The 13,726-nt window shown below is 44.0% G+C and overlaps 1 protein-coding gene across 1 annotated transcript; it reads left to right on the top strand.

Annotated features, from left to right (window-relative positions):
- Nucleotides 1–89: 89 nt before the first annotated feature.
- On the top strand, nucleotides 90–10,508 carry LOC101327650 (uncharacterized). Its single transcript, XM_019926159.3, has 4 exons — nucleotides 90–231; nucleotides 5,547–5,673; nucleotides 6,527–6,587; nucleotides 6,978–10,508. Exons 1-4 carry the CDS (start codon nucleotides 229–231, stop codon nucleotides 8,017–8,019), a joined length of 1,233 nt encoding a protein of 410 aa, XP_019781718.2. The 5' UTR covers nucleotides 90–228; the 3' UTR covers nucleotides 8,020–10,508.
- Nucleotides 10,509–13,726: the final 3,218 nt, after the last annotated feature.

Genomic DNA, 13,726 nt, shown 5'->3' with positions numbered 1-13,726 from the left:
ATCCCAATTCTATCCAATCAGGGCGCGGGGCCCGGAACACTGTCCAATCAGGGCCGGGGGGCGGGCACGCTCCCAGCCCATGTAGGGGGTCGTTCTCGGCCGGCAGTGGTGCTGGTGCGCTACTCCGCGCAGCCCGAGGTTAATCTTCCCCATCGCTCTCACCTGCCCAGGTCGCGGGGCCGCGAGACCGCGGGAAGGACTTCCGGCAGAGTCCGGAGCGGGGCGGAGATGGTGAGTGCGCTGACCGGGTCGGAGACTGCGAGGGGCTGGTTCGAACCGGCAGGAACCAGCTGGAAGCTGACGCGGGCCGGGGTCTCCACGCCCCTCCCCCAGGGTCCCGGCCAGAGTCCCCGCCCTTGGTCGCGGGGTGGGGGGGGTCCCCCTGTATCCCCTGCTTTTTCTTTAGTGACTCACCAAGCTTCCTAAACTATGAGGCTTTAAATGAGGGGATCTTTTAATTTCTCATTCGTTTATCGCAACCACAGGGGGGAGGGTATATAGCACTTATTAGACATTCAAGGTATTTTTCATTAAATGGATGGATTCTGGTGCCCATGGGATTGAGTTTCTCGCATGTAAAAAACTAGGATTAGTCAGCATTTCAAGTACAAAGAATGAGTTGCAATTACATTGAACCTGTAGATGAATTCGAGGGTGGATCTACACCTTTTACGGTATTGAACTTTGCGATCCACGGTCTTGGTATGTCTCTCCATTAATTTCCTTTAATAATGTTTTACTGTTTTCGTCATGTTTTACAAAACCTTTGTTAGACTTGTTCTGCATGTAATGTCGATGCTGATTTAAATGGTATCTTAAAAAAAATACTGTTCCTGGTACATAGAAGTAAACTCATTTTTGAGCATTTTTCTTAGTGTCTTTGTTAGGTGCAAGCATAGATTTTAATTATTGATCTGTAAAATCTTTGAATCTTTACTTACAAAATCTTACCTGCAAATAATTATACTTCAGCTTTTTTCTTGTCCTGTCATTTTACCTTTTTATTTTCTTTTTAAATGATTCCCAGGACCTCATGTCCAGTGTAGAATAAGGTACTCTGTGTGTCTTGTCTTCTTGACAAGAGAGCTGTTTTACTATTTCAGATTTTTCATTTAACATTGCAGTGTTTTTATGCACCATCTTCCCCAGGTAGCCATGTTCCTTCTAGTTCTGATGTATTAAATTTTTATGTCCATTAATGATAGTCATTGTTTTGGATTTGAGGACAACGAATTATGATTTTTCTGCATTTCTATTATATAGTAAAATGGATTAACTTTTGTATACTGAAAACTACAAAAAAATCTATTTAATTTTTATTGTAGTATTGTTGCTTTACAATGTTGTGTTAGTTCCTGCTGTCCAGGAAAATGAATCAGTTATACGTGTACATATATCCCCTCTTTTTTAGATTTCCTTCCCATTAACGTCACCACAGAGCACTGAGTAGAGTTCCTGGTTTTATAAAATGGATTAATTTTTAAACATTATTGCATTCCTAGAGTAAAATGTGCTTGGTTGTGGGACTTCCCTGGCGGTCCAGTGGTTGGGACTCCATGCTTCCACTGCAGGGGGCACGGGTTCGATCCCTGGTCTGGGAACTAGGATCCTACATGCCCCATGGCTCGGCAAAAAAAAAAAAAAAAGCTTGGTTGTGCTTGATTATGCACATTACTCATTATTTAGGGAACTAATTTTTAATAGAATTTTGCACCTGTGTTTGTTAATGGTAGTTTTTTTTCATTTGTACTATTCTGCTCTTGGCATGTCTCTGAAAAAGGAATTGTTTTCTGCACACAGAATTATTAATCTCGTTAATATTTAATAAAACTAGCCTGTAAAACAATTTGGGATTTTTGTTTCCTTTTTGTGAATGTTTGAAAATACCCTTTTATTATCTTTAAATTACTTTTGACTACTGAGTAGTATGGAAATACTCATATTTTAAAATTTTATTTTAGACCATTCCCCTCCTCTCGTGTTTAATCCCTAGAACATCCCTAATTATGCCTGCTTTTTCATTTGTAAATTTATTTGCCCATGCTTTGTTTTTCTTGAAAAAAATTGTCAGAGGTTGCAATCTGATCAGTTCTAAGAGATGTGGTTTGTACGGTTTTTTGTTTTGGACTCACCGCACAGCTTGTGGGATCCTGGTTCCCCAACCAGGAGTTGAACCCAGGCTCTTGGCAGTGAAACCACAGAGTCCTGTGGTTTCCACCAGGGAATTCCCAAGAGATGTGTTTTTAGCCTCCCTTTTATATAGTTCATTTTGCCCTTCACATTTCATTCTGTGCTTTCTTCTTTTATTCTGCTTCACTTTTTCCAGATTCTTGAGTTCATTTTTAGCCCACTGGTACTGTTCGTTCTTTCTTTCTTTTTCTGGGAGTAGATGGTGCTTCTGCTCTTGGCTGGGGACACTTTGATTCTAGTGTCTCTCCAGTGGGACATGGTGAAGTTAACAAGCACTTGAAACCTTTCCAGAGATTTTGTGAAATCACAACATCCTGTTTCTAATCCTTATAGTTTAAAAACGCAGTGGCATTAAAAACAAACAAAAAACCAAGCCACGGTATCCATTTCCAATGTTACCCAGATGGTTATGTCACTGTTATGATTTCATTCTGCCCCAGTCCCTTTGCTCATGTTCCTAGTTCCAAGTGCCTTCATTGTCCTGTATTTTACCTACAGCACTTATCCCTTCATCTAGATAATATTCAATTTACTTATTGTCTTCCACTGTGAGATTTTAAGATCCATGTGGTTCAGAATTTTTCTCAAGTGCTGTATCTCTATAACTGCATGTAGTAGGAATTATCACCTAAATAGATTTTCAGCAAATGAATGAGTCAGAGCTACAGCTGTATAGAGAAGCAACTCGCCTGAGACAGAGGGCTTTGCCGGTAGAAAGAGCCCAAGGATGTCTGATGTGAAGAGAATGTTCCAGTTTTCTAGTCTCCACTGTCCTCTCCAGGAGACAGGCAGAGTCTAGATCTGCACTGTCCACTAGAGCACCCCTGGTCACACATGGCTGTTGAGCTCTTGTACAGCTATCAAAATTGAGTTGGGTGCATGTGTGAGATCCATACCAGATTTATAGCATTAAGTATGACAAAAATAACATAGGCTATCTCAGTAATTATGTTGGTTATGTACTGAAACGATCTGTATACTTGTATTTAGTGGGCAAAATGAAAATTATTAAAATTTCAATACAGGGACTTCTCTGGTGGTCCAGTGGTTAAGACTCCATGCTCCCAATGCAGGGGGCCCAGGTTCAATCCCTAGTTGGGGAACTAGATCCCACATGTCACAAGTGAAGATCCCTCATGCTGCAATGAAGATCCCACGTACCACAACTAAGACTTAGCATAGCCAAATAAATAAATAGGTAAATAAATATTAAAAATTTCAATACGACATTTTTATAAGGTAGCGACAAGAAAATTCAAATTTGGATATGTTGTCTGTATTGTCTTCCTATTTAATGGCACTGCTGTAGATCAGGGGTTGGCAAACTACAGCTCACAGGCCAAACCCAGCCTACCACCTACTTGCATAAATAAAGTTTTATTCGCACACCACCACATCCATTCTTTGACGTGTTGTCTCTGGCTACTTCTGTGTGACAAAGGCATACCTGAGCAGTTGTAACAGAGACCACGTGGCTAGAAAAGCCTAACAATGTACTCTCTGACATTTGCAAAGTCTGCTGATCTCTGCTCTAGGTCACTGTACACATTTTGAGGAATAATGGGCATAATCATCCTGTAACATGTATGTACAGAAATGCAGCTGCTAGACATTTAGGCTTTAAAGCAGTCAGACCTACATACAAGGTTCTAATTGGGTAACATTGAGCATATTATTAAGTGATTCTGTCCTTTTGAGTTTCCTCTGCTACATACTGATTGTAATGATATCTACTGTGAGATTTATTATGAGACATAAATGAACTCAGGTGTGCAAAATATTTCACACATCATGGATGCTCAAATAGCACATTTTCTTATTAATGCTGTTGTGAGACTGTTACAGGTTTTGATGGCTTTTAAATGTCACCTGATACACAGTGGTGGAAGAGTTAGTTGAATTTTATCTGTGGATAAAAGTTTGTCTTGAGACAGTGCTACATAGCAGAGTATCTTGGTAATTAGTAATTAGGGATGCCCAAAGCAGCTGACTTTACTTACCAGCCTCATGAGAGAGTGTTCCCATTCTGAAGCATTCTCATTCTGCTGCTGTTTATTGAACAGGTAAATCGTATCCCCTGCATTGGAGTGTGGCAGCCTATGTTCACACCTCTGCGTGTGGAAGCTGATGGAGTGATGCACTTCCTCAAAAGCCAGGCTGTTGGGGGACCCTGCGAGCCATCAGATTCCATGCTCAGGGGTTGGGCAGTTATGCCTGTCTGCATGCCATGGGGTGCAGAAATGACTGCTGTGTGTAGTGCCCCTAGGAGGCTGGTGTATAAGTCAGTGCCTCTGGCTTTTCAGTGGGAGCAGATGTCCTTCGGGAGGAAGGTGCCACCTGATCCCTTTATACCTTTTATGATCTGGGCAGATTCACAGCCAAACCCTTCTGGACTTCAATTAATTCATTTCCACAGTGGGCTCAGAACTGCCTCTTCACAGGCAGGAAGGACCAGGGCACTCATTTCTGGGGAAGGCAAGGCTGTTCTGGTGTCTTGTGACATCAGTGACATCAGTTGAGGAAGACCCACCACCCATAATTTTGACATCACTCATAATTATCAGCACTCAGGCCCCTGAATGCAGGCACTGTCGTGAGGTCTGAAGTCTTAGGCTTCCCTTCTCTTGGCTGGGCTCCAACTTGTCAATACACTGACTGCCTCCTGGAGAGCATGGAGAGAAAGGTGCTGTTTTATAAAAGAACAGGAGACAGATAAGTAAATATTAATGCTTCGCATAAAGGTGGACCTGCCAGTTTATGATGGATTGGAATTTTCCAAGGAACTATATCCATCTCAGGGCCTGGGTTGAAGGTTGGGCATAATCAGGCCTCTTGAGAATCAAATTGTTGGTGAGGGGGCAAGCAAGAAATGCCCCTGGACCCTCACTGTGTTTTAATTCATTAAAACCTCATCCAGGCCTGACTTGGTTTCATATCACGCTTTGGCCTGTATTGGACCATGAAGAAGGAGATGAAATCATTTTCATTACAAGGAACTGATGTTTTTAAAGATAAAATAATTGTTTTATTTGTACAGTATTTCTTCCATATCTCCAATGTATTGTGGACTGTTCTGGATCCTTCAGATGGAGGGGAAGAGTGGAAGGAGCCAGAGTCAAACTAGAGAGATGGGTGTTAAATCTATGAGGCAGGCTGGCATCTCAGAGGAAGTCAGCGCTGAAGAGAGGGGAAGAGATGATGACAGAACCCTAGAGTTGATGGGAGACCACAGAACCATGGATGAACTTGCTGTGAATTGAGTCCTGGTTCCCCAATGCTGTCAGCCTCCCCCTTCCTTCTGCACACACAGGTGGAGAGTGGTACCTCGTTAAACCAGAATTTGTTGGATGTTTTAGGAGTCAGTGGTCTTTGAGGATGTAGCTGTGGACTTCACCCCAGAGGAGTGGGCTTTGTTGGATCCGGCTCAGAGGAACCTCTACAGAGATGTGATGCTGGAGACCTTCAGAAACCTGGCCTCAGTGGGTAAGGATGACATCATTCCTTTACTGACTCTCTAGAGGACAGGTATCCCCAAGCTATTGAGCTTGCTCTAGAACTTGGGCTGAACAGTGGGAATTTATTGCTAAGTAAGACAGACATGGTCACATTACTATGGAGCATATAGTCTAACAGCTTTCTCATGTATGTATGAAACCTACTACTTTCTCATTAAATGTTTTTAGCCTCTGTAAGGGTTATAACTGTTCCTTAAGAGGAGCAGCCCTTGTTGGGGAACATTACATTTGGAAATATTAATTAGAAAAAGAAATTACTTCTTTCTGTGGAAGCTGAATTTTGCAGATGCGCTAGCTTCCCTTTTTTTGACTTTTCATCCATCCTCATGAATAGCCTTGCCCACATTGAAAGACCTTCCATATTTCCTCTTTGAAAGTTTATATTTGGGCATATGCATTTTGTCCAATTCCGTCCTATGTTTCTTCCTGACAATAGGGCATTTATGTCACCAGAAGTCTCAGTCTTCATGGAAGTATTTCCAGTAAATTGCCCACCATTTTGTCTTCTTGTCCTTATTATTGTTAAAGTCCTCAAGTAGCCAGAACTCCTCCAATTCTTTTTTTACTCAAAAGTGCATTTTTCCTTATAAAATTTCTCTTGGGTTGCTCTTGGAAAGAAATGTACATGTTTCCTACTTATTTTCTTGCCTTAATCCCACGAGTTCATTCCAAAGAAAGTAAACTTGTTACTATTTTTCGTATTATGGCACTCAAATTAAAATCAATGGGTTAAGTCCTCTACAGTGAATGTTTGGGGAAGTATGAAATGAACAGAATATAGTTAAGTTTCAGAAGAAATGATTCCTGGTTCTCCATTTTAGGAGAAAACTGGAAATGCCATAGCATTGAAGATCAGCACAAGAACCAGGGAACACATTTGAGGTGAGTGACACATACATTAGAGAAAGTAGGTCTCAGGAGAGAGTGCCATGATATTAATAAGTGTGTAGATATATGTCAGATCTTAAGTGTTCACAGAGAATTTTCACAAGACAATTTTATAAACATGATACAGATGTTGGCTGATTGAGACGTAGTTCAGTTGTAAACAATTGTCAGGAAACAAAATCCCATATATAAAGAACAGTGAAAATGGTACCTCAGGTTGAGCCCCCTGTCAGAGCACTCAGCTTATATCACTTTGAAACAATTCTAACAAGGCAAGAAACATACACATTCACTGAAAATGGTAAAAGTGTAATCATATTAATCATTAAAAACCGTAATGAATTGTTAACAAATCATTAGTAATATGATTCCTATTTTTAACAGATGGCGTGTGGTGGAGATACCCTCAGAAAATAATGAAAGTAATCAATGTGGAGAAACCAACCAGATTTCCAATCTTATTGTACATAAGAGACTTTCTACTGGAGTAAAATCCTATGAATACAATAAGTTTGAAAAACCCATCATGGATTCTTCAACCCTCAAGAGTCCCGTAGCATCATCTCAACATGGACAAAAACCCTATCAGTGTAAGGAATGTGGGAGAACTTTTACTTCTTACTCATCCTTTGGGGCACACATAAGAGCTCACACTGAAGAGAAACCCTACGCATGTAAAGAATGTGGAAAAGCCTTTATATATTTCTCCAAACTTAGAGTCCATATAAGAACTCACACTGGAGAGAAGCCTTATGAATGTGAAAAATGTGGGAAAACCTTCAGATCTCCCTCAAACCTTTGGACACATAGAGAAACTCATACTGTTGAGAAACCCTATGCTTGTAAAGAATGTGAGAAATCCTTCTCTTCTCCCTCTTCTCTTAGAAAACATGTGAAGGTTCACAGTGCAGAAAAAGCCTACGAATGTAAGGAATGTGGAAAAGCCTTCCTTCATTCTTTTTACCTGATCATACATGCAAGGATGCACACTGGAGAGAAAGCCTATAGATGTGTGGAATGTGGGAAAGCCTACAGCTGGCCCTCAGACCTTAGGATTCACATGAGGACACACTCTGGAGAAAAGCCTTATGAATGTAAACAGTGTGGAAAATCTTTCAGTTCTCCTTCATCCTTTAAGGGACATTTGCGAACTCACACTGGAGAGAAACCTTACGCATGTAACAAATGTGGAAAAGCCTTCAGTAGTCCTTCGTACTTTAGAACACATGTGCGAATTCACACTGGAGTAAAACCCTATGTGTGTAAGCAATGTGGGAAAGCTTTCAGTTGGTCATCATCTTTTCGAGGACATTTGAGAACTCACAGTAGAGAGAAACCGTATGAATGTAAGGAATGTGGTAAAGCCTTCAGTAGGCTTTCATCCTTACAAAGACATGTGAGAATTCACACTGGGGAGAAACTCTGAATGTCAGCAGTGTGGGAAAGCCTTCTATACTCCCCTATCCTTAAAGAAAACACATGGAAACTCAGGAAGGAAGGAAACTCCATGCCAGTTCCAATGATGGAAGGCCTGCATGCAGTTTACATGTATTGTGCACCACAAACTGCATAGCATTGGAAAATATTTACAAAGGTCTTGGATATACTGTTGGCTTTATTAGTGCCTTATTCTTAAAGTAGATCCCTATCACATTATTTCCAGTTCTTTATGAGGATAACAGCTAGGAGATAATAATTCTTTAAGTATTACTTTGCCAGGGCTGCCCTAACAGATTGCCACAAAGTTGGTGGCTTAAAGAAACAAATGTATCCTCTTTCAGTTCTGGGTACTAGAAATTGGAAATCAGGCGTTATTAGGGTTGGTTCCTCATGAGGGTTCTGAAGAAGAATCAGATCCACGTGCTCTACAAACTTCCAGTGGCTACAGCAATCCCTGGTGTTCTTGGCTTGTGGACGCCATCATTTATTTATTTACTTATTTATGTTTTGGGCCACACTGTGAGACATGCAGGATCTTAGTTCCCTGACCAGGCATTGAAACTGCGCCCCCTGCAGTGGAAGCACAGAGTCCCAACCACTGGACTGCCAGGAAGTCCCAGTAGGCACAACCATGCATCATTCCAATTTCTGTCTTAATTTTTTAAATTAATTAATTAAATTTTGGCTGCATAGGGTCTTCATTGCTGTGCACAGGCCTTCCTTAGTTGCGGCGAGCAGGGGCCACTCCTTGTTGAGGCGCACAGGCTTCTCACTGTGGTGGCCTCTCTTGTTGCGGAGCACGGGCTCTAAGTGCGCGGGCTTCAGTAGTTGTAGCGCACGGGCTTAGCTGCTCCGCGGCATGTGGGATCTTCCCAGACCAGGGCTCGAACCCATGTCCCCTGCATTGGCAGGCGGATTCTTAACCACTGCGCCATCAGGGAAGTCCCTGACTGGGAATTTTAATATTTCTTGTTTAGAAGGCAAAAAAGAGCGCTTCCCTGGTGGTGTAGGGAAGAGAGGCCACAACAAGAGAGGCCGCGATAGTGAGAGGCCCGCGAACTGCGATGAAGAGTGGTCCCCGCTCGCCGCAACTAGAGAAAGCCTGCACGCAGCAACGAAGACCCAACACAGCCAATAAATTAATAAATTAATTCAAAATAAAAGAAGGCAAAACGAAGGGACTGGGGCTAAAATTAACTTGTAAGGAAACAAGTCAGTTTTGTTAGCTAGACTAGGAGAAAGTTTCATCATTTTTGTGATTTGCATAATTCTTTTGATCCTGTGTGACGACATGATCACAGAGTGCTCTTGCTTGTGCCTTACTCCATAACATAACACCCAGTGGCCTTGTCTGATGACAGTGTTGTTTAAAATGGTTTCTGTTTAAGGGACCTGCCTGGTGGTCCAGTGGCTAAGATTCTGCACTTCCACTGCAGGGGGCGCAGTTTCGATCCCTGGTCAGGGAACTAGGATCCTGTTTGCCACCACGTGGCATGGCCAAGAAATTAAAAAAAAAAAAAGGTTTCTGTTCAGCAGAACACCACAGCCTAGGAGTGAAGACCAGGCCAGGTAGATCCCCGTCTCAAGGGCTGATTCTTTTTTCTCACTATGTGAACATTTTAGTATGTTTATTATATATCTGCCACTGTTTTGTTTCCCATAAATTAGTTCAGTTAATGTAAGTTGAGGTAATCCTCCAAAACTATAATGTAGATACTCTAATCTCCTTTTGTGAGTTAACTGGGGCCTACAGATTACAAAGCTAGCAAGTGGTAAAGACAGGATCAGGATTCAAAACAAAACCTTCTAGCCCTGAGACCATGCTCTTCACTGCATGTTAGTCTTTGAACCTCCTTAATACACCAGCCATTCTAAGCTCAAAACAAAATTATGCCCAATCATGGCACACATGGTAGACTCTCAATGCAGAAGCAGGAAACAAGTGCTTGCAGTTCTGATTTGGCATCAAAGATGGAAATATGTGTCTTGGAGGAAAATAATCCATGATAAGAGAGATAATAGGGAAAGCAGGAGGGTGTAGTCTGTATTTTTTTTTTCCTCTGAAAGGCAGGGGGGCATCAGTGAGTGAGGATGTGTTCATTAACTTATAATTTCATCATCTAGTGTCTTAAGTAAATACTACTAAAGGAAATGCTCAAGGGAAGTAGAATAATGAGTCTCCATAAAAATAAAATCCTTGTGGTTGCCAAGGGGGAGGGGGTGGGGAAGGGAAGGATGGGGAGTTTGGGATTAGCAGGTGCAAACTATTATATATAGGATGGATAAACAAGGTCCTACTGTATAGCACAGAGAACTATATTCAATATCCTGTGATAAACCACAATAGAAAATAATATGAAAAAGAATATATATATATATGACTGAATCACTTTGCTGTACAGCAGTAATACAATATTGTAAATCAAGTATACTTCAATAAAATTTGAAAAATAAAATTCTACTCATGGTTCAATTTGCAGTAATTAAAAGCTCTAGCTCATGTGACATGTACTTAGGAATTGGAAAGGGTTTCTGTCATCAGTGTCCCATCATTTATTTGGGCCACATAGTGTGGCTGTTTATAATCCTTTTGAAAGAACTGTAAATTGGATTATATATTTGGCATTATCATTTTGCTATTATAGTATAGTCCAATGAGTTTTGTATCCTGGAAATCAGAGTTGCCCCCTCGTTTGCAAAAGGAATATGGTCATTTGCACAGCTATACCCTAGCATGTGCCTTTTCCTATGAGCAGAATGATACCTATACAAGCTCTCGGAAATGCCCCGGTAGATGCAAGGAAAAGTGCGGTCAGTGACAGGATTTTTCCACATCATAAATCCATTTCAGCTCTCAAATTCCTTTCCCAAGCCCATTTCTATGTCTTTGCTGAGAGACCTCGTTAAGGGATCCACACCTGTCTCCATTTGGGGAATATTTCCCCTAAGCAATGCCATGTGGCAGTGAGTGGGAACAGAAAACAAGGGCAACCAGGGCCCAGGACAGTTACTAACAAACTTTGGGCCAAGGGCAGAGGAACCAGCTCTTGATCATCTTCAGCTCTGCAGCAAGTACCAGGGTCACCACGCCTACCTCAGTCTCACCACCACCTCGACGCTGGACCCACAGATGCCGCATGCGCAATCACAGCCCCTGTGTCGCAGTCGACCACCATGCGTCAGGAGCAATCGGGGCTGGGGCTCAGGGCTGCACATGCGCAGTCCACACCTAGAGCCACCTGGACTCTGGCTCCCTAGTCATTCGCAGGCTCCAGACTGGCTTTAAAGAGCCCTCCCCTTTGTCCTCCAAGTTCACTCACTTCCTGGGACACCACCCCAGGGAACCTGAGCCCCTTGAAAAATGCAGCTGGAAGAAAGACAGCCCACAGACTAGATTCCAGGCCCTCATTGCTTCCAGCACACAACGCGGCCTCCATGCCCCACCAGCTGCCCCCAGAGGCTGCTGGCCGTTCTGACCTTTGTCGACTGCCCAGGTTCAAGTGGATTATCCTTCCCGTGTTGGTAGCTGTGGCCTCTGGTTTTCCGGAAAAGCCCGAAAGGATGCCAGGCAGGGCCGAAGGTAGCAGAAATCTCTGCCTTCTACTCCGGCCTCACTGGACCTCACTTCCGCCTCCAGCCAATAACCAGGTACTGAGGCCAGGCGAGGGGTTGGGAGGTTTCCTGAGGCTTCAACCTCCCTTCCTTCCCCGACCATGGCTGCCACTGGGAAGGCAACTAGGTGCTAAGGAAACCACAGCAGATGCTGAGAGACTTAGTAGAGGATACAACAGCTAAAGAGGGATTGCACACCTTGGCAGCCCCAATGCAGTTCCTCCCTGAAATCAAAGGGACAACCAAAACCCTCTGTATTGTCAGGTAGTGAGGGGCCTGTTCTTGGAAGAGACCTAAAGCAGAGTGGCTGGCTGGAGCATCCTTGACAAGGGACGTTGGCCATTGACTCTCAGGGCCTCAGGCTCTTATCATGTGGTGGTGATGTCCCCTTGGCAGTTTCTTACGGTGAGTGCCTTTGAATGTTATGCACGGTGAGGGCTCATCATTGTGAGGTCCCCTCCCTCACCAGGTCGGCTGAAAGACCCTCCTTTGGGATTTGTTTTGAGTGCCAAGGGACATCACTCTGCCACATGGGAAGGGGGTGAGAACTGTCTGGGTCTGTTATGAGCTTTGAACAAAACCCTCATTGTTTGTGTGTGAATATATAAGTATCTAAACCTGGTGATTCAACTAGCGTTTATTGTCACCTATGTACCAGGTCCTGTTCTACATGCTGGAGATGCAGCAATGAATAGACACACATACTCACACACACACACACAAAGTCATGGGGATGTAATGAACAGCAAGGTGACTATAGTTAATAATACTGTACTGTGTATTTAAAAGTTCCTAAGAGAGCAGATCTCAAAAACTTCAGCACACACACTGGGGAAAACCCAGAGACAGAGAAACACTACAGTCATCCATGCAGTGAGATGCATAGACAATCGGCACTCCTGTCAGGACACAGGAACCACTACTCAAACACCTGAAACTTCCCAGACAAATGCATGTGGTGGCATGACAAAATCACACAAACTTTGTCACTGGGACATACACGTGGACACACTCAGACACAGACACATAAATTCAGACACACTGGCAAAGATGATGCCTCCGGAGAAACTAATACACTCCCAGAGATAAACAGCCTACAGTGTCTGCGACTCCCCCACTCCCCAACAGCTCTCTTTACTTAGAACTAACCAACATCAGATACGTCATCTATTTCACTTGTTATCTCTCCTCCTGGAACAGGAACTTCACACTTCCTGAACCTGCACAGTACAAAACGACTCTCTCCCTAAGAACGACAAGAACCCAACCTGTGGAAGAAGTGTCAGGGGCCCAACGTGGCTTGGGTTATGATGTTCCAGCCCCCCACACTGCTGAGGATTCTACCAGCAACACACTCATCACTACCTTTACCCGTTGTCACTCTGCTTTCCAATTGGAAACTCAATGCGGGCAGCAATGGTGTCTGTCTTGTCGACTGGCAGCCATGTGTCCTGCACTGTGGTCCCCTCGGCAGCGCTCTCTGCTGGTCTCATGTGCCCGTAGACTCCACTCCGTCCACCCTGGGTGGCCCCAATGTCCTCCCGGAGACTCCGAGGATGGGCGCTTAGGGAGCATGGACCACACATCTCCAGGCCACAGAGGTAAGTCTTGCTGATGCGCAAGACGTGGTGACCCGACTTCCATCTTTCCCTGGGCGGCCTCTCAGTCGCCCCACCCACGAGCACCTGCGCACTTCTGCGAAGTCTGCGATCCCTGGTGTCCAGCGGTGTTTAAGAGGCAGTCGCATGCCGGGAGGAGTCTGGGGGCGGGGCTCTGGGCGTCTGCTTCTGAGATCTTCATTTCCCACAGGCCACAGCGGCTGAGACTACGCTCAGGGCAGGTGTTGGTAGAAGTGCGCATGCACCGCAGTGGGGCACGACCCAGAGGGGAGGTGCGGAGGAGGCGCGACTGGAAGTGATAAGTTTGAGCGGGATTGGTGCACCTGCAACCTAAATCCTCCGGTGGTGGATGATCGTGGGGCATGTATGCGCGTGGGCGCCAACGGGCGGGCCATGGCTGGATGTCCCTTTGACGTCCCTGGAGGTTTTGAGATTGGTGTGCGCCTTGGAGCTTGTGGGCAC

The sequence above is a fragment of the Tursiops truncatus genome, chromosome 3 (genome assembly GCF_011762595.2).
Source record: "Tursiops truncatus isolate mTurTru1 chromosome 3, mTurTru1.mat.Y, whole genome shotgun sequence".
Lineage (NCBI taxonomy): Eukaryota > Metazoa > Chordata > Mammalia > Artiodactyla > Delphinidae > Tursiops > Tursiops truncatus.
Note: the sequence above shows the minus strand (reverse complement) of the source record. Positions and strands in the feature narration are given on the sequence as shown.

Excerpts from the sequence above, each read along its gene's own strand:
- LOC101327650 (XM_019926159.3), top strand. Across the intron at positions 5,674-6,526 it reads CAGAAACCTGGCCTCAGTGG|GAGAAAACTGGAAATGCCAT; the intron begins GTAAGGATGACA and ends TCTCCATTTTAG. Across the intron at positions 6,588-6,977 it reads AACCAGGGAACACATTTGAG|ATGGCGTGTGGTGGAGATAC; the intron begins GTGAGTGACACA and ends TATTTTTAACAG.